At 42.1% G+C, this 25,267-nt stretch overlaps 1 protein-coding gene across 2 annotated transcripts in view; it reads right to left on the bottom strand.

Annotated features, from left to right (window-relative positions):
- RPTOR (regulatory associated protein of MTOR complex 1) overlaps positions 1 to 25,267 on the bottom strand; it is a 310,827-nt gene that overhangs the window by 131,220 nt on the left and 154,340 nt on the right. For both annotated transcript variants that reach the window (XM_020875726.2, XM_020875727.2), the window contains exon 6: positions 25,043 to 25,218. In XM_020875726.2, the coding sequence (XP_020731385.1) occupies positions 25,043 to 25,218 (176 nt within the window). The remainder of the gene's footprint in view (positions 1 to 25,042; positions 25,219 to 25,267) is intronic.

Below are 25,267 nucleotides of genomic sequence, written 5' to 3'. Positions count from 1 at the left end.
TTTCATGAGACAGAGGAAGTGGTATACTTACTTCCCTTTAAATTCTTCAGCACACAAACCAACGTTCAGTATTTGCTCATTGTTTCTTATCTTTTGACGTAATTTTACATATAATGATGTGCACACATCTTTAACTGTTCATTCATTGGGTTTTCACAAATGCATGTGCCCGTGTACCCAAGCTCCTAAAGGGACTACTACCAACAATCCAGGGAATTTTCTTTCGCCCTTTCTCAGCCAATTCCTACTTCCTCCCATTGCCCCCAGGGGCAAATACTGCTCTGATTTTTCCACTGATTTTTACTCCTCAGTTCTAGAGTTTCATATACAAGGACTCATTGAGTATGTACTTTTGTATAAGACCTCTTCCAGTCAGCATGATGCTTTAGGTATTTATCCATGCTTTTGCTGGTTTCATGAATTTACTCTGCTCCCCTGCTGACTGGTATTCCATTATATGAAAAGACTGTAGTTTATATGTGCTGTTCTGTAACTTACCTTTGTATATCATGGACAATATAAAAGCTGATGCACAGAACATTGTTTCTCATGAACATGAGTGTGCTGTCCTCAAGATGTACTTGTAGCAATGAAACTGCCTGATGAATGGGTACACCTATTGAATGACCAGCCATTGTCTGATGGCTCTCCAGAGGAAAGTATCATTTACTGTCACATCAAAGCTGAATATATCCACTTTTTAACTTCTGGAAAATACTGTGTTTATCAACATAAAAGAAAAATAACCCTCTGTCCTACTGATAGGTGAGAAATGACACATCATTGGAATTGCTTTGATTATTATTGAGGTTAAATGCCAGTGAATAATTTTTCCGGTTCTTTGTATTTTTCTTTGGCTTGTTGACTGTTTATGCCCTTCTTGTCTTATTAATTTTAAAGTGTTTTATACATTAACAAAACTGACAGTGGCTTTGTTATGTATTACACAATTTCCCCCAATTCATAATTTTTTAAAAGTTTTGTTTTTTGCTTTCTTTGCCATACAAAACTTAGAATTAGTATTAAATAAAGCCTATCACTTCCTTTATAGCTTTTTAATTCTCCTAATAATTTTTCCAGTACTTTTGTGTTTTCTTTTTCACATTTAAAACCTCAGTATATTTGGAATTTATTTTATCATGGTAAGAGGTAAGGATTAGAAAAATTTCAAATGGTTAGCCCTGTGTCCCAAAGAATATTGAGTAATTCACTTTTTTTCCAAATGATAAATTCTTAAATAGATTCTGTTTCTGGAACTGTACTCTGTTCCATTGACTCGAATGTCTGCTCTTTTTCTACCTGAACCTTCAAAATGTATTTTAATAACTAGCAGTTTCCTTTCACAAATCTTATTTAAAAAAAAAAAATTTCTATGGGTATTCTCAAACGTTTATCCTTCTACTTGACCTTTAAAATCACTTTATCTATATGTCAAGTTTATGATTTAATTTATGGAGAATTTATATCCTTAATCTTCTGGCTCTCACCATATAATAATAATGTGGTCAATTCCTTCATTTATTCAAACATCCTTTCCTATTAATCAGTAAAGTTTTATGGAATTTTCTATACAAAAGTCCAATACACTCTGAGTTCGTTTATGTTGTATCATTGTTACTGTTGCTACTGTGAATCAGATTTATCTTCCTTCCCCAAATTTCCTTGCTATTTTCAATATGTAAAAAGGGTAACAGTTTTAAGGAAATTGTGAAGTATATCATATATGAAGAGTATATAAGATACAAATGTGAGTTTAAGGACTAATAAAGTAAATGTAAGCACCACCCAGATTAAGAAATAGCACATTACAAAATCTAAAAGGTTCCATGTGTCCCCACCATGGTATCTGCTACCATCCCCTCCCCAGAGGTAGCCTGAACTTTTATGGTTTATGATATTGATCTATGTTCACTTAGTAATCAGTCACTTTGCTGAATGTTCATGCTAATAATTTTCCAATGGTTTTTATTGTGTAAAGTTAAAATTCAGACCAGATATAAATAATGCAAATTTGCCTCTCTTTACAATATGCATACCTTCACTTTGTTTTTGCACCTAGTTAGTATGTTGACCGGCATTTCCAGAAGTTGTTAAATGAATCACACTTAGTATACATCCCCCCTTTGTTCTAATTACATTAATGAAACACAGTATCGAAGCATTAGTGCAGGATGATAGCCGCTAGTTGAAAAGAAAATTTCTCTTATGTAAAAGGAAGTATTCTTCTATTTTTATTATAAGGTTTTATTAAAATTCATTTTTAATTTTATCAAGTAACTATTCTCCTCTCACCCATTAAGATGATGAATTATATTAATAGGCAGCCTAACAGAAAGTCATCAGAACAGTCCTGGAATGATTCTCACTTGGCCAAAGTTTTTTGTTCTCTTATTATACTGCAGGATGCTAAGTGCTAATATTTCATTTTGAATTCATCTGCACTGTCTGTCTACGCACATGTGTACATGTGTATACACACTGCATTTGTCAGGTTTGGTACCTCAATCATGGTAACTTTATGAGGAAAAAGAGAAAATTTATACTTACTGAAATATGGCTTATGTTAACACACTGATCTGTTACCAAGTGTTCTAGTCCATATTTTAAGGATAATTATCTGCATGTTGAATCTTCACCATTTTATATTTCTTGCTTCTCACTTTTTTTTTTTTACTGCTTTCTGTTTCCTGTACTTCTACTTCTGACCAATTTTAAGGTCACAAAGTTTAGAACTAAATTTGATTTCTTAAACTTTTTCTTTCTCTTTGCTGGTTCTCTTTGCATCTGGATGTAATGTTTTATCAATCTCCATATTTATTCATTTTTTTCCAGACACCATTTTTCTGTAACTTCATTGAGGATACAAAGCTCATGCTGTCTCCTTTCTGGCGCCCCCTTTGACCACAACTGAGTTTAGGCTGATGAGGTGATTCAGGGTGGGAGCCAGTCACCAGAAAGACCAAACACTGGATAACAGATGGGAACTTCCAGCCACATGTTGACCTCCAACCTCTGACCTCAGGAGGGAAGGGGGCTAGAGACTGAGTTCTACAAAGAATCTTGAACAAAGCGATTCAGAGCGCCCCCAGGCTGGTGCTCCGTGGAGGTGCAGTGCCTTTCGCTCTCTCCCACACAGGTGACCCTGTCCTCCAGCAAGAAAGGCGCTCTCAGCCCTCCCTGTGCAGGTTCAGCCTGCACCTGGCTCAGAGCTGTGAGACCCAGGGCAGGGAAGGACCCGCGGGGCTGGATCCCCACTCTGAGTGTTACTCAAAGTTTTTCATTTCAGTCCCCAAAGTGCTGCCTGCTTTCTGCAGTTCTCAGTAGCTGCGTTCTGTGCAGAGGCTGCACTGAGCATGGCCACGTCCTTCTCAGGGGCTGGCACTGGGGTTTCCACGGATGGTAATGCCGAGGAAGCTTCACAGATCAGACTATTTTAACCAAGTCCTTCTGAACATGAAAGTGCACTGCCAGAGATGTCAGGCTTTTAGGGAGTTTTGGGAAACAGCCCAGAGTGGCAGTACGCTATTAAAATAAGACAAGCAAGTTCCTTGACATTTCATTTAATCTAGTAGGTTAAAAAAACAAACAAAAAACCTACATGAAATAGTGTGTCAATTATCTGGTATTTGAAGCTAAATGTAAAAGTATGCCATGTGTATTATTAGGGGGAAAAAAGCAGAAGAGACTTTTCTAATTTATAACCTTTAAATAACTATCACTTTTAAATGTACAGAATTCTCCTCAGGAGCTTCTAGGCCAGTAACCAGGACAAGACACAAATGAGGTTCAGGAGTCAGCTGTCTGAGCTGCTGTCAGCTTCAGAGGCAAGCCAGCTAAAGGGAAAACTAATTATTTCATTAGACAGAGAAACGCACACTACCACCTCATCTGAGTTTCCTGCCAAAGGACAGAATGAGCTGACCCCATCTGTCTTGTTCTGAGGGCCAGAGACTCAAGGATATCCCAGGGGTTCCTTAAGTATCTGCCCGGTGAAAGCAGAGGGAACTTTCAAGGGAACAGTGCTAACTCCACAAGGGTGCTTTCATTTTGGTTCAGAAGAGATGAAAAGGTCAAGACAATTGTAGTCACAAGAAGAAAAGTCTTTTTAAAAATGCGTATTTAAGTATTGATGGGTAGATAGTATAATGTCTGTAATTTACTAAAAACAGCCATAAAAAGAAAATGATAGAGCAAGTAACAATTATAAGATTTAGGGTTACGAGTACAAGGGAGTTTGCTTTATTATTTTCTTGACTGTTGTGTCGAATGGCTGAAAATTGCCCTGTAATGAAAAGTAAGTGAAGAGGGAAAGTGAGGGTCAAAGCAGGTGATCCTGTCTATGAGTCAGTCAGGAAAACGTTCCAAGGAACGATCTAATTTCTCAAAACTTGAGCAGTTTGTTTCTATTTTTGAAGAAAGTCAAGATGTAGAGTGGCTCCCAGCCCCTCCCAGCCCAGCTCATCCCCATGGTCATTAGCAGTGAAGCCCCTGAGCTGACTGGCAAAAGCAGAAAGCAACCCTCTCTCTTTAAAGGGCAGCTCTCTTCCATACAGGTGATGCTCATGACCCCCAACCACAAGCCACAGGAAAAAGACAAAGCACACAACAAGCTTCCATACATTTCTTCCAAACTTTCTGGGGCCTGTTTCCATGGAATTCACTGGGTAAAGTTAGAATTCTGCTTGTTTGGGACAGCCTCACATGTTCCAGCCTCCTCAGCCTAATTCAGATCTTAAGGTGTAATTTTACCTGATAAGCTGAAAACAAAGACTGTATTTACACTGGCTACAGACAAAGCCAAGGAGTGAATGCACACAAACCTAACTGGGGGAGCTGGCAGTCAAGAAGGTGTGACCACAGAGGACAGGCATTTTGAATGGAACACAAAGAACCCCAATCCTCTCACTCAATAACCCCTCCGTGAGCCCCACTGCATAGTTCTGATTTAGCAGGCGTCTTCATGAGCCAGCAGAGCTGAGGAAAGGCTGAGAGGCAGTGGCGGAGCCTGCCGTCCCCTGGGAATGTGGCTCTCTAGTATTTATATTAATATAAAAGGAAAACAGGGCTGAATGACTGAAGGGAGTGTTTGCCAGTAAACACACCTGTTTACTCTCATACAGAGCAGCTGGGCTCTCATCTGTCCTTATGTAGGATGTAGGATGGCCCCATAGCAGACCCAGAAAGTTAAATTTATGTAAAATTAAATGATTATTTTAAATTAAAGAGCAAAACACCACTTAAGTTACACCCTTCCATCATATTCATTATTATCTTTTTCTTGCCGCCTGATGGGCTCTTTCTGTAGTAAGAAGCTACGTCCTTGACCCCTGATCTTCTGTCTACATCTGAAAGTTCACTCTAAGGGTCAGTTTACGCCCGTGTGCACAAGGATGAAGAAAATCGAGGTGAACAGAGGCCACCCCTACCCCAGTGATGAGGAGGGCGGTGCTGAATTCCGTACCACCTATCATTCAAGCGACAACTTCAAGAGAGCTGACCCTATTTAAAAACACAGGCCCATGATACGCTGAGAGCAGCAGTACTTGTGAGCTACATGGCGACCTGCGTGGATCATTTTAGAACCAGTCAGTCCCCATTACAGAGAACTGAAGCTGATGTCACTGCAGAACTCTGAAGTCCCGGCACGTCTGGTGGCCCCGAGCCAAGCCCTGATTCTTCTCCAGATACAAGTGAGAGGAGAAATCGGCTGGAAGGAATTTTAAGCAGGACTGGAGACCAAGATGAACCATGCAGTGTCACACTCCTTCCACGATCAAAAGATACAAACAAACCCCTCCAGCGCGTTACAGACGCTTTACTGGAGTAACGCAGACATTCATTTCTCTTCCTGCCTCTGTAACCAACAGACGACTCCCTGCCCTGGAGAGCCAGGCGCTGGGTTAGAAATTCAGACAATGGTGTTGTGCATGCCTGGTCAGTTCAGACCCTGTCACTGGATTCCCATCATCGGTGAGGCCATGCTCCAACCCAAGAGAGAACCCACACTTCTCAGCTGCAGCCCACTTCCCACCCGCCAAGTGCATGACAAAACCCATGCTTAAAAATGGCCACCACAGAGCCTCTTTGGAATAAGCCCCAGGTGTTTTAAACCTGGAAGGTTCTTACTGTTAAAAAATCCTGAATTCTCTGACTCAGTCCCTAGGTTTAACTCCTAAATGATTCCTGGGAGGAGAACACAACATGGAAAAGAGGCAAAGGTTTGGTATTTTAGGACTGAAGCTGTGAGCTGAGCTGAGACTATGTGATGAGAGATGTCTAGGCAACCCTGAGCAACCCCCCTTCCACATCCCTCTAACCTCAATCTGCTCAGCAGTGTCTCCAGGGGTTCAAGGAAGATTAAGATCAGGACCAAGTCATTAATGAAGTAACTTCTGTGGTCAGACAGCTTATATATTGGCTATTATTATTACTATTCCTATTTCATGTGGGAGAAAGCTGAGGATCAGAAGGTTCTGAAATCACCCAATGACAAGGCCAAGTGTACAGACATGTGCCACAGCATTCCCACGGGGGCTAAGGCCACTAGACCCAAACTCCCAAATAATGTACCTTGCACTCCTCCTGACAATTCAATGCATCGTCTCAAACTCGATCAGGGAAAGCGGAAAGAAGAGAGGGAGCAAGTATAAGATGAAAGCTTATAGAGAGACTCCTTGGCCACAGGCGGAGTGGGAGCCCCCAGGTAGGGTGAGTGGTACAGCCACTGACTCTGGAGAGAACTGACTGAAGTGTCTGTACATCCCTGCGTAACAGGTAAAATAGAGGCAACAGAGAAGTAGCTTCAACAGCAAACAAATGAGAGGTGTGCACGTCTCAGGTCTGGTTTTAGTTCAACCTGTGCTCTTCAATAAAGGCCGACAGCCTTGCAGGAAATACTAGAGCCAAGTCTCCTTCCCGGGCTTCCTAGGTGGTGCTAGTAAGAAAGAATCCACCTGTCAATGCAGGAGATGCAAGAGACGGGCTCAATCCCTGGGTCAGGAAGATCTCCTGGAGTAGGAAATGGCAACCTGTTCCAGTATTCTTGACTGGAAAGTCCCACGGACAGAAGAGCCTGGGGCTGCAGAGAGTCGTACATGACTGAGTGACTCAGCACTCCTGCCCGCCTGGACCCCAGCTGACATGCCAGCTTGGCCTTGTTGTTGTTCAGTTGCTAAGTTGTGTCTGACTCTTTGCGACTCCATGGACCATGGCACACCAGGCTCCCCGATCCTTCACTATCTTCCGGAGTTTGCTCAAATTCATATCCACTGAATAGGTCATGCTATCTACCTATCTCATCCTCTGCTGCCCCGTTCTCCTGCTTTGATCTTTCAGCATGAGGGTCTTTTCCAAAGAGTTGGCTCTTTGCATCAGGTGGCCAAAGTATCGGAGCTTCCGCTTCAGCATCAGTCCTTCCGATGAACATTCAGAGTTGATTTCCTCACAGTCCAAGGGACTCTCAAGAGTCTTCTTCAGCACCACAATTCAAAAGCATCTTTGGCTCTCAGCCTTCTTTATGGTCCAACTCTCACATTCATACATGGCTACTGGAAAAACCATAGCTCTGACTATGTGCATTTTTGTTGGCAAAATGATGTCTCTGCTTCTTAATACACTGTCTAGGTTTGTCATAGCTTTCCTTGGTCTACAGCCTATGCAGTTGTCTTCCTTAGGATTTAAATCTTCCTGGTTTTTAGGTCTCCTATTTAAAGTTGGACCAACTTTGTACAACCAGCCCCATCCTCTCTCTGTCCTTTCTAACACCTAAGCTCTCCCTATGTGTTTTTCTGCACTCATATCTCCAATCACACCAAGGAAAAGGAAACACCCAAATACGCTTCCAAACATTAATAGCACTGACATGATTTTAATTCTTATGAGATAAATATCAGTTAAGTATACCATGATAAGCACCCGCTATTCCAGCTGCTTTATGAACTGTAAGTCTGTGCCCATTAACTTAGCAGCAGGTGGACACAATAACATTGCTGGTCTGAGGACTGTGTGGGGAACAGGCAGAGGCACCAGGCCAGGGCAGGTTTCCCATGGCAGACCAAGCCTGGCAACTCTGGGTCAGGTGTAGGGAAGGAAGCCCAGACATTCCATCGGCTTCTCTGGGTTCTCACAGTATTAAAGCCACCAGAAAAACATTTCCCAAGGATGGAGGAGCCCTGCTGAGAAACTGAGCCAATTCCTGGAATTCTGGCAGCAAATGAGTGAATTCAGGTTGATTTTCCAATTACCTTTTAGATGTAAATTGTGTTCTTTAACATGCCTGATACACAATCTGTCCTTGGACTCTCAAGCCAGGTAGGAAGCTTGGAAATCACTCCACGGGGGTGTTCATTGAGTTAACCTACTTGTACTCATGGGTTCTGGTTTAGGTGTCAGGTCAGTGGCTGTGGGAGGGTAACATTCAGCCTCTGAACTCTCAATTGTTTCCTCTCTGAAAGATATCTACCTTCTAGTCTACAAATGTTTGCCTATTAAACACAACAGGAACATTAAAACAGCAACTAACTTAAAGCCAACATCCATTTCCTAAGTGATATATCTTCCCCTGAAAAGAGCATCTGATCCTTAGCCCCTCTGCCCCTCGCTTCCTTAACACAGTTCATGCCTGTGTGCCCTTCCCTTTCTCAAGGTAGCCCCGTGCCTTCTGGCTGTTACTCCAGCGGCTCTAGAACTGCCTTGGGTGACCGAGGACTTCTTAACTAACTTCAAGGCCTCTCCCAATCATCAATCCTGAAGGGTTGCCGGAGGGTGTGGGGGTCTGGCTGCCCTCTCCCCTCACTCCCTCTGGCCAACTTTCCTGCTACATTTGGACTTGAAGAACCCAGCACATCCTCTTCGAGCAACCTCAACTGCACTGAAACGCTGGTGATGGACTCCAGTGAAACAACTCCTTCAGGAGGAGCTTGTCTCATCTCACACAACTGCAGAAGCCTCCTGAGCCTAAAACAAAGCGACAACAACTGACCCTCCCCGAGTCAGCAAGAACCCCACCCTCCCCACCTGACCGAGTCCGCTCTACTCTCTTCCTTCCCTCCAGGCCCTCACATCTCCTCTACCTGGAAAGCCTCCATCCCACTCCACCTCCACCTCCCCTTTTTTTCAGTAGGAAGAAGGCATCGGAAGGCCCTGAAAAGCCTTTGAGTCACCTCTGCAAACCCTGCTGCTCTCCACTTGGGCAGTGGGTAGGGCTAGGGAGAGGCTAGCTGGGAATGCCCAGGTGTCCTGAGTTTGCCCACACTCACTTGAGGGCCACTGCTACAGCCACCTCCAGGTCTTGCCCACCCCGGGAGTGCTCTGTGCCTCCGGATGCCCATTTCCAGCAGCACCCAACTCTATTCTGATCCACGTACATGTCTCCCGAATCAGCCATCGTGCTCCTGCAAGGGAGAGATCAACCTGTCTCACTGGCTTTGGAGACGGGATCCCCGACCTGGCACCACACCTCTGGAACAAGGTCCTATGGAACAGTCCACCTTCCAGCTGCAATCCATGACTCCATACTCCACTGCTTTTCAGTCACCCATCTTCCCTCAGTCCTCAGGGCCCCTGGCACATGGGATGCTCTGCTACCATAGAGACCAGCAGCGACCATCAACTCAGGTGCAGCCTCCTCCTCCTCCTTTGAGTCAGACGTTATGATCCCCACCCCCCAGGAAGATGCTGGCTGCCTCCACAGTGAGCAGAGGAGTCTCATCCTCTTCTCTAGCCCTAAGAGGTGGAGAAGAGGTGTGTCTCTTCAGCAGATGGGGACTTGCGTCTCACAAATCTTTACAATTTAAGTACTTGTAAGGCTGACCGAACAGAATACATCTACAAAACAAGTTATTTCCACAGGTCCATGCAATCTCAGGATAAGCGAAGAGCTGTTCTGATGACCTTGGTGACAGCAGTTAATACTAGAGAGAGGCTTAATGCCCAGTCTCAGCACCTTCACATGGCCTCCACATCCAGTTTAAACATTCAGAGTGAAGTGTGTGGACATTAGGGAGCAAATGACAAGAAGTTAGAAACACAAAGAAGAAGCTGACATCTCATGGCTTCATTTATACCATGTTAGACACTGATGGGCCTCCCAGGTAGTGCAGTGGTAAAGAATCTGTCTGCAGTGTGGGAGACCCAGTTTCAATCCCTGGGTTGAGAAGATTCCCTGGAGAAGAGAAGGGCAATCCACTCCAATATTCTTGCCTGGAGAATTCCTTGGACAGAGGAGCCTGGCGGGCTACAGTCCATGGGGTCGCAAGGAGTTGGACACAACTGAGTCAATAACACACACACAGAGACAATGATGGGGTCACTGTGCTACTATCTGCAGGGGTTTTACGTGATCACATGGTTCTGTTATTCAAAACATGGTGCTATTTAAGAGGAACCATCAATTTCATCTCAGCACAAGTAAAATGAGAATGAAATTGGTTCATGCAATATGTTGCCTAGTTCAGCACCAAGGTATTGCTTTTTATATTTCCATAAGGGTCATGAAGGTGTGCTGATAAGCATGCCGCTGTATACACTAACCATCTTTGAAACAATGGGATTTAATGTTACTAATTTTGTATCCTTAGGCACACAAATCAGGTAAGTCAAAGTACTGGTTAAAATGCCCAGAAGTTTAACAATAAGATACAAATAAGCAAATAAATAGTTAACGAGTAATTGTTTTATAAAAAGGGATATATTTCAGTTGCTCTGCAGGTATGGTTTCAAACAGGGATTAAAACTAATTTGGAACATAGTGATGATGGTATCAAAGCAGCGGAGGACAAATGACTTTGTTCCCATTGGCTGCTGATCATGAGGAGGACCAGAGGGAGGGAGGCTGGAGGGGGTAGAATGTTATTTTATGAGCATGATTTCACCCAAAGTTGATTTCCTGGAATTATATTAATAACTCGGTGGCTGTAAGAGCCCCACTGTGAGCTGAACTGCATATAATCTTTATTCTCTCCTGAACACTGCTGTTATGTTAAAAGAATATTCTGTTCACACTTGCTCCCATCGAGTCCTCCACACACATTACATACTGACTTGTTCAAATTCTCACAAAAGACTCTTGGACTCACTGAACTGCCTAATGAGATCCGTTTGAGATAACACATTCCACATACTCTTGTTAGGTAAACACTGTAGAAGAAGGGAGAATATGAGCCAGTATGGATGTGAGAGTTGGACCATAAAGAAAGCTGAGCACCGAAGAATTCATGCTTTTGAACTGTGGTGTTGGAGATCTTGAGAGTCCCTTGGCCTGTAAGGAGATCAAACCAGTCAATCCTAAAGGAAATCAGTCCTGAATATTCACTTGAAGGACTGATGCTGAAGCTGAAGCTCCAATACTTTGGCCACCTGATGTGAAGAACTGACTCACTGGAAAAGACCCTAATGCTGGGAAAGACTGAAAGCAGGAGAAGAGTTTGACAGAGGATATAAAATGGTTGGATGGCATGGACGACAGAGTATAAGATGGTTCGATGGCATCACCAACTCGATGCACATGAGTTTGAGCAAGCTCCAGGAGTTGGTGATGGACAGGGAAGCCTGGCATGCTGCAGTCCATGAGGTCGCAAAGAGTCAGATATGGCTGACCAGCTGAACTGAACTGAACTAAGCCCCAATGTGAACAAAAATAAAAAGGCAACTTGCCCTTCAAAGAAAAATTTACTTAATACTTTTCCTTAGGGAAATAAGATGATTTTCAAAAGGCCTTATGTGCTTAAAATTTTTTCAAAAGAATTTTTTTTGATGTGGACCGTTTTTTAAATTCTTTATTGAATTTGTTACAATATTGCTTCTATGTTTTGGTTTTTTAGCTCCGAGGCATGTGGGATCTTAGCTCCCCCACCAGGGATTGAGCCTGCACCTCCTGTATTGCAAAGCGAAGTCTCAACCACTGGACCACAAGGGAAGTCCCCTAAAATTTGGTCAAATTTGCCAGTATTTAGACAGTAATTCTGCAAATATTATGTCTTAGCTTTTTACCATTATTGATTACATTGAGCCTTGGGACAACATTTTAACACTGATATCTGATATTTAAAAGAAAGAAAAGGAGACATGATGTTAAAATCCTGGAATCTTGCAAAGGGTGGTCTTCCTAGTCCAATACATATATGAGAACTTTCTAAGATGTCAGATGTCCAGAAAGCTGTTTACAGTTCGTATCAGTAGAACAAATCATCACAGGTGGACACCTCTTTTGTATTGCTGTTTTCTTACCTACTTCCCCAACCTGTCTCAAACTCCACAGGCACCCACCAACATCTATTTAATGTATGCCCTTCCATATTTTAAGTATATGTGCAAACTTGCAAACTATATTATATATTGGTGTTTACAAAAAAAGTATTGCATTTTTTATTTTTCACCCAATATTATGCATTTAAAAACATTTAAATCAACTTCAATGAGGTGCAATTTACATACAGTAAAATGCACCCATTTCAGATTATAATTTGAAGCATTTGACAAATGTATGTTTGTGCAACTAACAACTCCCATCCCCTCATAGGACATTTCCATCACTCTGAAGCTCTGTCCAGCCCATCCTTTGTCTCTCTCCAGCAAGTCCAGATCTGCTTTCTCTCACTATAGTTCACTCTGAGAACATCACAAAATTATAAACTATGTACTCTTTTGGGCTTATCTTTCTTTTAACCAGTGACTTATTCACGTTATACTGAGAGCATGTTCTTTACTGGCAAGCAGTAACACACTAAGTGTATGTCCCTAAATTGGCCCATTCACCCTTGGATGAACATCTCTCTGGGCTGTTTCTAGGTTTCGGATACCATGAATAAAACTCTGACCATTCATTGCACATCCTGGTGTGGACACATGTTTTCATTCCTCCTAGGTAGATATATAGCAGAATTGGTGGGCTGTATGCTTCCCTGGTCGGAGAAGGCAATGGCAACCCACTCCGGTACTCCTGTCTGGAAAATCCCATGGATGGGAGGGGCCTGGTAGGCTGCAGTCCATGGGGTTGCTAGGAGTTGGACACGACTGAGGGGCTTCACTTTCACTTTTCACTTTCAAGCATTGGAGAAGGAAATGGCAACCCACTCCAGTATTCTTGTCTGGAGAATCCCAGGGACGGGGGAGCCTGGTGGGCTGCTGTCTATGGGGTCGCACAGAGTCGGACACGACTGAGGCGACTTAGCTGCAGCAGCAGCAGCAGCATGCTTCCCTGGTGGCTCAGTGGTAAAGAATCCACCTGCCAAGCAGGAGACACGGGTTTCATCACTGGGTGGGGAAGATCCCCTTGAGCAGGAAATGGCAACCCACTCCAGTACTCTTGCCTGGGAAATCCCTTGGACAGAGAAGCCTGATGGGCTACAGTCCGTGGGGTTACAAGAGTCAGACACAGTGACTAAAACAACAACAATGCTATGTGTGTATTTAAAGTTATTAAAAATGGCCATACTATTTTCTAAAGTAGCTGTACTACTTGCTTTCCAACCGCAATGTAAGAGCATTCCAGTTACTCCACATTCTCACGAACACGCAGGCATCTTTCATGTGTCTTTCTATTTTGCTATTCATCTATCTTCTTTGTTAAGCATCTATTTAATCATTCGGCCACTCTAAGTTGTCTTCTCATGGTTGAGTTTTTACAGTTCTTTATGTATTCCAGATACAGGTCTCTCTCAAATACATGTACCATAAACCTTTTCAACTAATTTGTGGCTTGTCTTTTTATTTTCTCAATAATGTCTATCAAAGAAGTTTTTATTTTAATGAACCTCAATATATCAATTGTTTAATGATTTGTGCTATTTGTGGTTTGTATAAGAGCTCATGAACACCTTCTCCTATGTTTTCATCTGTAAGTTTTATAGTTCTGTCTTTTATATAGAAGATCAGAAATTTTTTTTTTTGTTTAGTGTAAAATAAGAGCGAGGTTTTGATTTTATTTTTGTTTTTCCTGAAAGGAAAGCCAGTGGGTCCAGTACCATTTGTTGAAAAGACAGTCCCTTCTCCACTGAACTATCTGGTTTCTCTGTCCAAAATCAATTGATCATATATATGGGGGTCTATTTCTGAACTCCATATTCTGTTTCATCAATATACAGGGCTATATTTACACCAATACCACCGTCTAGATTATTGTGGCTTTATATTAAACCTTGAAATGAACCATGTAGCTGTTTCAAAATTGTTTTAGCTAGACTCTTTGCATTTCCATATAAATGTTAAAATCAACTTATCAATTTCCAAAAAAAAAGTGATTTTTGACTGGGATATTGCACTGTATCTATAGATCAACTGGATCTACAGAATTAACATTTGGATAGAATTAACATCTTCTACACCATAAGCATAGTATAATTCTCCATTTATTTAGGTCTTTCTCTGTAATGTTTTATAGTTTTTGTGCACAGGTCTAGCATATATGTTGTTACATTCATTCCCAAATATTCTAGAATTTTGATGTCATAGCTAGTATGTCATAGTAGTATTTTTTTTTTTTAATTTCAATTTCCAACTATTAGTTACTATTTGACAGAAATGCAGCTGATTTGGGGGTATTGATATAATATCTTGGAACCTTGCTAAAACACATTATTATTAGTTCCAGTGACTTTTTTGAAGACCTCATGATTTTCTTTTCTTTTTCTTTCTTTCTTTCTTCATTCATTCATTTGGCTGCACTGGGTCTCAGATGTGGCAAGCAGGATCTTCTATCTTTTGTTGTGGCATTCAAACTCTTAGTTGCAGCATGTGTGATCTAGTTCCCTGACCAGGGATCAAACCCGGGCCCCTTGTGCTGGGAGCACAGTCTTACCCACTGGACCACCAGGGAAGTCCCTCATTATCTTCTATGTAGATAATCATGTTGTCTGTGGGGAGATTTTTTTCCTTCTTTGCCAGGCTGCATGCCATTTTATTCTTTTCTAGCTTTCTGCACTGACTATGACTTCCAGTACAATGTTGAAAGAAATGGTGAGAGTGAACATTTTTGCCTTGTTTTCAGTCTTCTGGGGAAAGTGTTTAGTCTCTCGCCATTTCAACTATAATGTTAACGGTAAGTTTTTCTTAGATGCCTTTTATGAGCTTGAGAATGTTCTCTTCTATTTGCAGTTTGCTGAATCAGTTTGTCATGAAACCAGTGCCAAATTCTGTCAAATACTTTTTATGCATATATTGAAATAACCAAATAAGTTTTTTCCTTTATTCTGCTAATGCAATGGATTATGTTGATTGATTTTCACATTAAGCCTTGCATTCCCAAGATAAGCCTTACTTGATCATAATACTCTATCCTCTCTCTATACTGTTGGGCTTCATTTGCTAATATTTTGTTAAGAACTCTTAAGCCTAATGGGACTAACCTGGTGGTCCATGGTTAAGACTTCAAACTTCCACTGCAAGGGGCATAGGTTTGATCCCTGATCACAGAACTAAGAATCTCCATCCTGTGAGGCACAGCCAAAAAATTTTTTTAAATATTAAAAAAATGTTTTTTATACTTAGGTTCATGAGGGATCTTGTCCTGCAGATTCTCTTTTTCCTCCCCTTGCAGAGTCTTTGACTTTGATTTTCAGGATAAAGTTAGCCTCTTAGAATGGGATGGGAAATGTTCCCCCTTCCTCTTATTTTCTGAAAGAGTTTGTATAAGGATTGGTATCATTTCTTTCTTAAATGTTCCCTAGAATTCATCAGCAAAGATATCTGGGCTTGGAATTTTTCTTTGTAAGGGAAAAACTGGGGAGTTCAATTTCTTTATGAGATATAAACTATCCAGATTTTCTTTCTCTTCTGTGTCGGTTTTGTTAATCTGTGTCTTTCATGAAATTCATCCATTTCACCTAAGACAGAATTTATTAGCACAAAATCCTTCATACTTAATGGATTCTGTTACTATCCTTTTAATGCCTGTTGGATCTGTAGTGATGCTCTTTGATTTCTGAAACAGGCGATTTATAGCTTTTGTTTTTCCTGACCATTCTAGCTACAGTTTAACATTTTTGCTGAACTTTTCAAAAACTATCACGTTTTCTCTGGTGTATCTTCTATTTAGTTTATTTTTACTGTTTTCTTATTTCCTTTCTCCCACTTACTTAGGGTTTGATGTGATTCTCTTTTTCTGGTTTTACAGAGAAAGCTTAGACTGTAAATTTCAGACTTTTCTAATTAAAGTCTGTTAACATCATTATGATTTTGAGATTGTTTTTGGTGCATGTAAACCTAGTTCAAACATGCAACCTAGTTGCAAACATGGTATTTTGCCCATGATCCATAAACATGGAGTCAGTTATTTCACAAACAGTGCAATGAGAAAGGTTATAGCACACACCTTGATGTGGGTTTTTTTTAAGAGTTTCTATATACTACTAGAAAAGAAAAAGTGCTGCCAACTGAACAGGCATGTTATTTATCAAAAGATGGTACTATATCTCAGGTATGTTCAGATGTGAAAATGTACATCCTAGAACTGATGAAATATGACCCACTCTGCACATAGATAATTATAAACATTGTATCTTGTCTTACTGATGACCAGGACTTCTAATACTGAAGTACCACCAGAGAGAACCCTTGCCTTATTCCCAGTGTCAAAGAGAGCACATCTCAAGTTTCTCCACTAAGCATATTTGCTGGAGAACCCTGTACAACCTTTACCAAGTAAATGCCCATGACCCAACTTAAACATGCTGGATTAAACATGGATCTCAAGAAAAAGAGTAAGACAAGGACAAAGAGAGAAAATTATAGCAAATGGGAGAAGCCAGTCATCACCTAGATCATCTGCAGTGCCAGTGCTGGGGTCAGGACAGGGCTTGAATCCTCTATCAGTTACGACCACGCAGCCTTAATTCCCTCCTCTTGAAAGTAGGGCTGAGGGTAGGCCATGCCACACAGGCTTGCTGCAGGAGCTGAATAAGTTGATTCATGTAACGGTACAGCATAATGTTCAACAATTGTGAACTACTTTTATTACCATAATTTAAAATTTGAACCAAGAGTTGGGCAATTTGTAGCGACTAAGCAGAGAGAGACTGGAAGCCCTAAACCTCCAAGGGGAAAACCCCAAAAGAAGCATCCTCATAATGGGGAATCTCTGAAAGAATGAAAACTGAGGTACCAGACTTGCTTGAAGGAGGAGCTAAGGATGAGAGTGCTGGTCCAAAATTTGTATGAAAGAGCAGTAGAGCCCTAGGACTGCTCCTCCTGACTGGGAGAATTCTGGAGAAATCACCCAGAGGGGCTCTGGACATGGAGACACTATGAACAGCTCAGGGCTGCCTTCATCTTTAGGACTGCCTTTCTTCATATTCCTGTTTGTTTACTGCACTTCCCCCCAGGGAACTTTACAGTGAACATCTGATTTTCCTTTTATTTTTTATCTTCATTTTCTGACTAAATGTATTCAATCCTAGCTTGCTTTAGCTACATCTCACAGACATGAAAAGTTGTGCTCGCACTGTCATTCAGCTTTGAATATTTCGTAATTTTTTAAAAAGTATTTCCTCTTTAAGGATTTTTTTTTTTTTTTAAGAATAAGATTTTTAGTTTTCAGACATTTTAAAGGGGCTTCCCTGGTGGCTCAGACAGTAAAGAATTTGTCTGCAATGCAGGGAGACCAGGTTTGATCCCTGGGTCGGGAAGATTCCCGAGACGTGAATGGCTACGCACTCCAGTATTCTTGCCTGGAGAATTCCACGGACAGAGGAGCTTGGTGGGCTACAGTCACTATGGTCGCAGAGTCAGACATGACTGAGTGACTAACACTTTCCCTTTATTATCACAGTCCAACTCTATTGTATGGTGGTCTGAGAACAGATTTTACATGGTATCAATTCTTTGGGAACATTACAGCTTTCTTTGGAGTCTGGTACATAGTTTTTGCTTGTGAATGGTCCACCTATGCTCAAAAATAATGTATATTCTCTGCTTGTTGGGTATATGGTCCTATATGCCTCCATTAGACTTAATTAATCCTGCTATTAAAAAAAATCTAAACTATTTTTCTTACTTTTTATGTACTTAGTCTCAGCACCTACATTCCTGGTTTATCCACTTCTACCCAGTCTTTTTGGTTCCCATCTTACATGTTTCAAGGCCATATTGCTTGATGCATATAGAGCCACGATCAGAGTATCTTCTTGATTGTCTACTCTTTTTACCACAATAAAACATTTTTCTTTGTCTTTTCAATATTATTTTAATCTCAGATTCTTCTTTGATGCACATTAAAATTGTTCCTCCAGTTTTTTTTTTTTTTTGGTTTCTATTTCTCCTCTTTCATCCTTTGATTTTCAACCTCTCAAATATTTTGCTTTAAACACAAATCCTGTGATACATACTGTATCATGATAATTTTTATGTAACATGAAAATCACTGACCTTTGAGAGGTGAATTCAACTCACTAACAACTAACTAATCACTTTCATTTCAAAATTTATTTTAGACATTTTATTTCACATTTTCTATTTATCTTGCTTTTCTTTTTCTACCTTCTTTTGGAGAGAAGAAATTCTCTCTCCTCATGCGAACACAATACATTCTATTTTCATTCTTTTGGTGGTTATCACTAACACAGTGAGACCTAAACCTATACTTAATTTTCATGATCAGTATCTCAGATATTCAAACTTTACTTCTATCTTTCTGGTCATTCATTCTTTCTATCTCTTTGGTGGGAACTCCTCAACCCAGTCTACCAGTTCTCTAATCTGTCCTTTAATAATACTCATAATGCTACCTTTCAATCCACCCCCTAAATTCTTTACTTCATCAATTATATTTTTAATGACCCATATCTCCAACTAATCTTTTGTATTTCTTCTTCCTAGTTCCAATATTCTCTCTTATCACTTCAGGTATGTTTATTCTCACTCTGAATTATTTTTCTATGGTGTAGTGCTCTTGATTTTTATAGGCACTGGTTTTCCTACAGAGGAGAGGTAGTACACCTTGTTTCTTTCCTTCCCTCTGAGCTCCAGATATGGCAGGCAAGTTGCACTGTCCACAGCCATGAGGAAAACGACCACGGGCACACCTGAGGACCCACCCTCAGCCCGCCCCCGCCTGCACCTTCTGGTCTTCACCCGCTCCACTCCCCACCCTCAACAGTATCAGCCATCCCCCAGGACTCCACACTATTTCTGACTCGTTGAGTGGCCTCGCTGGAGGACCCATCAATCTTACTCTTCTCTGGCAGCCCGAGGTCTGAGCTCAGGGGAGGGAGTGAGCAGCCTGTGCCATCCTGTCTGGTCCAATTTGTTTCTCAGCAGCATAAATCAGGTTTCGGCATGTCAACTTTTTTAAAAAGGAGCTCTATTACAATACATTATGATATTCATCTTAATTGAGTATACGTCAGAGACAGGAACAGTGAGAGTACATCGTCTAGTTTGGGGAGAAAAAATATTTTCCTCAGAGTGGGCACATGACAAATTACATAACCTAAAGACTGGAAATTACCCTGAAGCTCTCCTGGGCTTTACAGAGCAGGGCCAAATTACAGTTATGGTCACAATGTCAGGGCCTCCGGATTAAAAAAAAAAAAGAAGTTTAACTAAATCCCAAATTAAGTTTATTACAAGGTCTACAACACAAAGTGTGACATTACTACAGTAAACTGGTAAGATAATTTCATTCATGAATGAACAGATCAACTGCCCTGAAACATAAGAAATAAGGCAGTCATTTTAATTCAGTTTTTATAAGAAGCTGAAAAAGATGACAAAATAGAAAGCACCAACTCAATAGGTAGGCAGAAAGTCTGCTCTCCAGCAGAGAAGTTGTATTTGAGAAAACTGTACAGAGAATAAGTGGTGAATCCCAGTATCAAACACCAGCAAGAATTAATGTTTTTGAAAGTAATTCTGACTGATTCTTGGTTGAGTCTTCAGGACAAAATACAAAGCAAATGCCACAAGTGTCACAAAATACAAAGCAAGAGCCTGCAGTGAGACAAGCAGGACACAGTGAAGGGCCGGGCTGGAGAGACGATGCAGGACCTCAAGAGCAGCTTGCAGGGCCGGGTATCTGTGCAGCTGCCTCTCTCACTGGGCAAAGATGAAGACCAGACTTTCCATGCTGACAAATACACATTAATACTATGCCATTAACATTTAAACTCCTTGAGATTACTCAATTTAATTGAACGGAAGGAAACACATTTCTTGACCTCTATTCAATCCAAGATAATGCCTGCCATTTTCATTAACAGACAATACAATTCCATGCCGCACAATGTGATGGGCATCAATCTATTTTACAGCAAGTCCCACAGCAAATTAAGTACCACTGAGTTATAATTTCAGGAGCACACAAATATATCCATAATAAATTTAATATGGTATTCTGCCATTCAATCTAGTAAGTAGAAAACAGCCTAAGGAAAAAAAAAAAATCTTGGACTCATACTATATGGAAGTATATGGTGAGTAAGGAAATCATTTATAAGGAGAGTAATGTAATTGCTCACTTCAGAATTACTAATATTATCAGTTTCTGATAAAAAAGAAGATTGAGGGGGAAATGAAACAAAAATCAGAGAATGATGTATTCTGACAGCTACTTCATCAAATAAGATTTATAAGCACACCTGGCATTAAATATACATACATGTATTATGTACATACAAAGTAAGGCTACATTCTGTTTATAAGGCATATAACTTTCTCTAGCAACTGTGCCTTGTATGAATGTAGTGAAAACCATCCTCTTAGTTATACAGGAATGTTCCTGAGCAAAGCTTTTTCCTAGGTTATTTATTGCTCAGGTTCCTTGACAAATAGCTAAGTGCAGCAGTCATTTTTAGGTAAAATCCTGGTTCCATTTTTTTTTTTAATTTATTCATTTGGTTGTGCCAGGTCTTAGTTACAGCAGATAGGATCTTGGATCTTTGTTGCCATATGTGGGATCCTTTATTTATTACATGCCAGCTCTTAGCTGCTGCATCTAAGTTGCTGCAGTATCTAGCTGTCTGACCAGGGACTGAACTTGGGCCCCCACAAAGTCTTAGTCACTGGACTACTAGGGAAGTCCCCTGTTCCCATGAAAAGCAAGGGTTGGCAAACTATGGTTCCCAGGCCAAATCTGGCCCACTACTTGCTTTTGTAAGTAAAGTTTTATTGGAATACAGTCATGTCATGCTCACTTGTTTACATACTGTCTATGATTCTTTCGTGCTACGTTAATAGAGCTGGGACCCTTGGGCTCACAAAGCCTAAAATATTTACAATCTGGCCCTTCACAAAAAAAGTCCATGGACTTCTATTCTAGAGCTAGTTTTAGCTATCCTACTTTTATATACCTGAATCCTAAGTAAATAGGATTACTAAAGCCCTATACTTGGTTAAATAAAACAGAATATCAATACAGTGAAATGTTATGCAATCACTACAAATGACATTTACTAAGAGTTTATAGTGGCCAAGGATAAATAAGTTTGTTATGCTAAGGTTTAAGTACATGAAATTGAAAATTCAGTCTAATTGCATCAATGAAAAACATACAAACACAGAAAACAAAAGACTTTTTAACCAAAAAGTTAACACTAATTGTGGTAATGATGGTAAAATCTTTTTTACATTTTCCTTCTTTTTTACTTTTTAGTAAATTTTCTACAAAAAATGTATATCCCATTTTTCACTGGAAAATATTAAACTGACTTTTAAGAAAACCTTAACCCTAAAAATATAAGTAAGTATTATCTGATAAACTGTCTCCTTTCTCCATGCTAAAAAAAAAAAAAAAAAAAAAGGCTGGTATTTTTCTTTAACTCAGCTGTTACAAAGAAGTACCCGTTTCCCTTGACAATTCTTCCAATGAATATGGTTTATTGCTATTCACAGGCTAAGAACACTCAGTGAAATGTTCAATCTAATTTCTGTTCCTCAATATGCAGAAAGTGGTTAATTGTAAAAGATCTTCCCACCTGGGACTCTGCTTAATCATTTCAGGCAGTGCTTATCTGATGACCAACACCCACAGTCGTGAAGTATTGATCTTAAAGTCCATTCTACGGTAACCATATTATTTTCATTCGCTTTTCACTGTGCTTCCTACTAAATGCTTACTTTAAAAAAGGTAATTATATATTAACTCCAAAAGAGGATTTCAGGTAGGGACCGAGACAATGCCTCACATCATGGTGGAGTGAAAGCCTGCTGTCTGACCCAAGGGTACGAACCCACAGCTGTCAGGGAAGGGACGTCTGGTCCCCCTGACTGGTAGAGGACAACAGGGCTGCTGACCTGGTGGAGGGGGCGCGGGTGAGAAACAAATCAACTTGCTGCGGAGTGTGGAGTGGCGAGAGAGGAAGGGCCCTCTATGCTCTTCCTGCTTCTTCCCTGGCCCATCCCTGCCCTTCTACTCACAGCCCCTCTGACACAGCACCCAGCCCAGGTCCCGGACAGAGCTGGTGTGCACCGTCAGCTCTGGAGTTGGGGTGCGTAGGAGCAGTAAGGACAGGAAATCCACAGGGAAGAGTAGCAAAATGAGTGGGGATGAGACCGATTCCACCACAGATTTGGGGGTGCCTCTGTGGGTGTTCCTGCCACAGGGCTTATGGTCATTTCTACCCTCCCACTGTAGTTTGAATCCTGACCACACTGCTGTGATAAAGGTCTCATCTGACCAAGGTCTCCCCATCCTTACACGGATTATCTTACTTAAACAATATTCTTAAGTCATTTCCCCACATTAACGCCTTCCCCTGCCAGACCTAGAAGAGCCAAGGTCCTTAACCCAACATCAAGGCAGTCCACCCTCTGATGTCAGCCCACCCTCTGACCTCATGTCACCCCTTTGGATGCCGTCCTCTCTCTACTGACCCAGGTTTGTGCGTGAGGAATCACCCGCCTGTGCATTCTTTGTTCCCCTTCAAGTCCCACCATTTGCCCAGACCCAGACTCAGTTTCCCTCTCTTCCAAGAAGTCCTCCCTTATCCCCTTGGCCCCTCTGTCCTCTGGAAACACAAACAGCCCTTAGTGCCACAGATCCGCCTGGCCCTTGCTCGTGGATGGCCTGAAATGTTCAGATTTCCTTGTCAGGCAAGAAGCACTCATTTAAATAATGAATTTTCAGGCTACATTTTGTCTCCTCAACGAGACCATAAATTTTTGAGGGCAATGCTTCTTTGCATTGCCTATAGTGCTTAACATGAGTTTTAAGTACACTGGTGGTATTTAGTAAATTATTTCTTGGACAATGAATAAAATGAACGGCTTCCTGAGCTATCTGGACCAGAGATCTTCCTGAGGTCATGTTAAATGGCACCATAAACCTTTTCTGACAGTGATCACAGAGTACTGAGAATTAAATAGAAAAATTCACAAATGAAAGAACGAAAAGACCTACAGTCAAGGGCAGCAGCAGGGCCACGGAGCAAAGGAGTGATGCTCTGAGGCACTGTGGGTATGGCTGACGTGCTGCCTTAGCCTCACCGGAGGGCAGGTCCCTGCTCTCCTCCTTTCCTGTCAGCCCGAGCCTCTGGATGAACTGGGGAAGCCTCTGGATGAAGCCAGTGCCAGCACTGGCTTCAGGTATTTCCAGCTCTGCCTCGTTCGCCTTCTCTCTCCACATGGGAGCTTCCATCTCCATGTCTCCTGCTTTTCCCTCTCTCCCTCTGTTGCCTCCCCCAGCACCCAGCTCCTTGCTGCAATCTCCCAACATGCTAATAGGCAACAGCCACCCCCTCCTAGTAGGAATCCCATTCATGCGTCCTTTGTTTCAAACACCATAGTCCTCCCACCTGTGTCTCTATGGGATTCTTTTCAACATCCCTGGTTCGTAGTCTCACTGTGTTATCAGCGTCTCCCTCCCTCCACCTCCCGTCACACTTGATGTCTGTGCTTGATGACAACAGTCCTGCCTCACATGAAGGCTAGCTCAGCTCTCTTTCTTCCATGGTTGGGTCCCTCGGGGTACACTTTTGCCACATGCATTCTGCTTTTTGCGGTGCTGTGGAGGAGTGGCAGCAGTCAGGCCCTGAGTGGGCTGAGCTGTGGAGTGGGCTCAGCAGCTGGGGGCCACGCCCATCATCCCCCTCCTTCTCCTCTAGCTCCTTAGGGATCAGCTGAGCTAGAAAAGGCTTCTCCCTGGAGAGACCCACAGCCAGGATTTGAGAGGGCTGGGGTGGAGTGGGAGGCAGATGCCCTCTTTCAGGTGCAGTGGGTCAACCCGATGCTGCAACAGAGGCAAAGCTGCAAGTCCAAGTTCTCATCGAACCAGTCGCTTGAGGCAACTTCATGCCCGCCTGCCACCCAGGCTACAGTCACTCAAGGGGCCTCCCAAAGGGTTGAGCACCATGTTGTTGCCCCTAGAGTCCTCTCCTGTCTCAGTACTTTCTTCAGGGCTGTGGGGAAGGAACCAGGACCCCGAGTGTCTGATGGGGTTAGGACACCCTGGCAGGAAGTTGAGGAAGAAGCCCCCACAGAGTCCAGTGAACCCACATGGCTGCACTGTCCCGCCTGTGGCTCACCAAGGGCTACTTACCTCCGTGTATATGATTTCCAGCAAAACATAAAATGGAAAAGCAGATATTAAATGGGAGGAAGACGGTCTAGGGGAGAAAGCTGGACTTTGAGGCAGGAAGCACACACATTCCACTGCGAGTCCTGCCAGGGACAGAGGGCCTTACATGCAGCTTCTACCATCCTGGAATAGCCCACGTATTTCCTCAGTCATAGTCACAAGAGCTTTGAACTTCTCAAAAGACTGATGGTAGGGAAATAATATGAAATATTCTACTTCAACTCAAGCAAAGAATTATTTAACTAGTGAAGTTTTTTTTTTTTTTTTAAAAGAAAGTCCACTTTCCAGCATGACCCACCTTAGTACTGAGGACACCACCTCAGTTAGCCAAGATACGGATAGGGAGTGCCTAGAAACCATGCACACACCTGACCTGGGGGAAAGCGCAGCCTGAGCCCTGAGAGGAAAACCCCAGCATCCACTCGGGGTCCTGAGCACACACCTGGAACTTGGTCTGCCAGAGTCAGGCAGATTCCTTGGATCCCCACGGCAAGCCCCGGGTGAGTGAGGTTGCTGGGAGCTGAGGCGGATGCCACTTACCAGCGCAGGGCGATTTTGATGGGGGTGGTGAGGCATGACGTGAACAGGTCAGCTGGGAGGTCAGGGATCATGGGTAGGAGCTCGTTGGCCTCACAGGCTGCCAGCTGAATGCAGTTCTTCATAGACGGGGGCAAAGGCATCTGGGCCAGTGGGTGGTTTGGGTTAATAGCAGCGACCTGCAGGGGGACAGGAAGGAGAGTGGCTTAGCTGTCGCCTGAAACTGGA

This window comes from Odocoileus virginianus, chromosome 17 (assembly GCF_023699985.2).
Source record: "Odocoileus virginianus isolate 20LAN1187 ecotype Illinois chromosome 17, Ovbor_1.2, whole genome shotgun sequence".
Taxonomy (NCBI): Eukaryota; Metazoa; Chordata; class Mammalia; order Artiodactyla; family Cervidae; genus Odocoileus; species Odocoileus virginianus.
The sequence above is the reverse complement of the archived record's forward strand: the minus strand, read 5'-3'. Positions and strand labels throughout refer to the sequence as shown.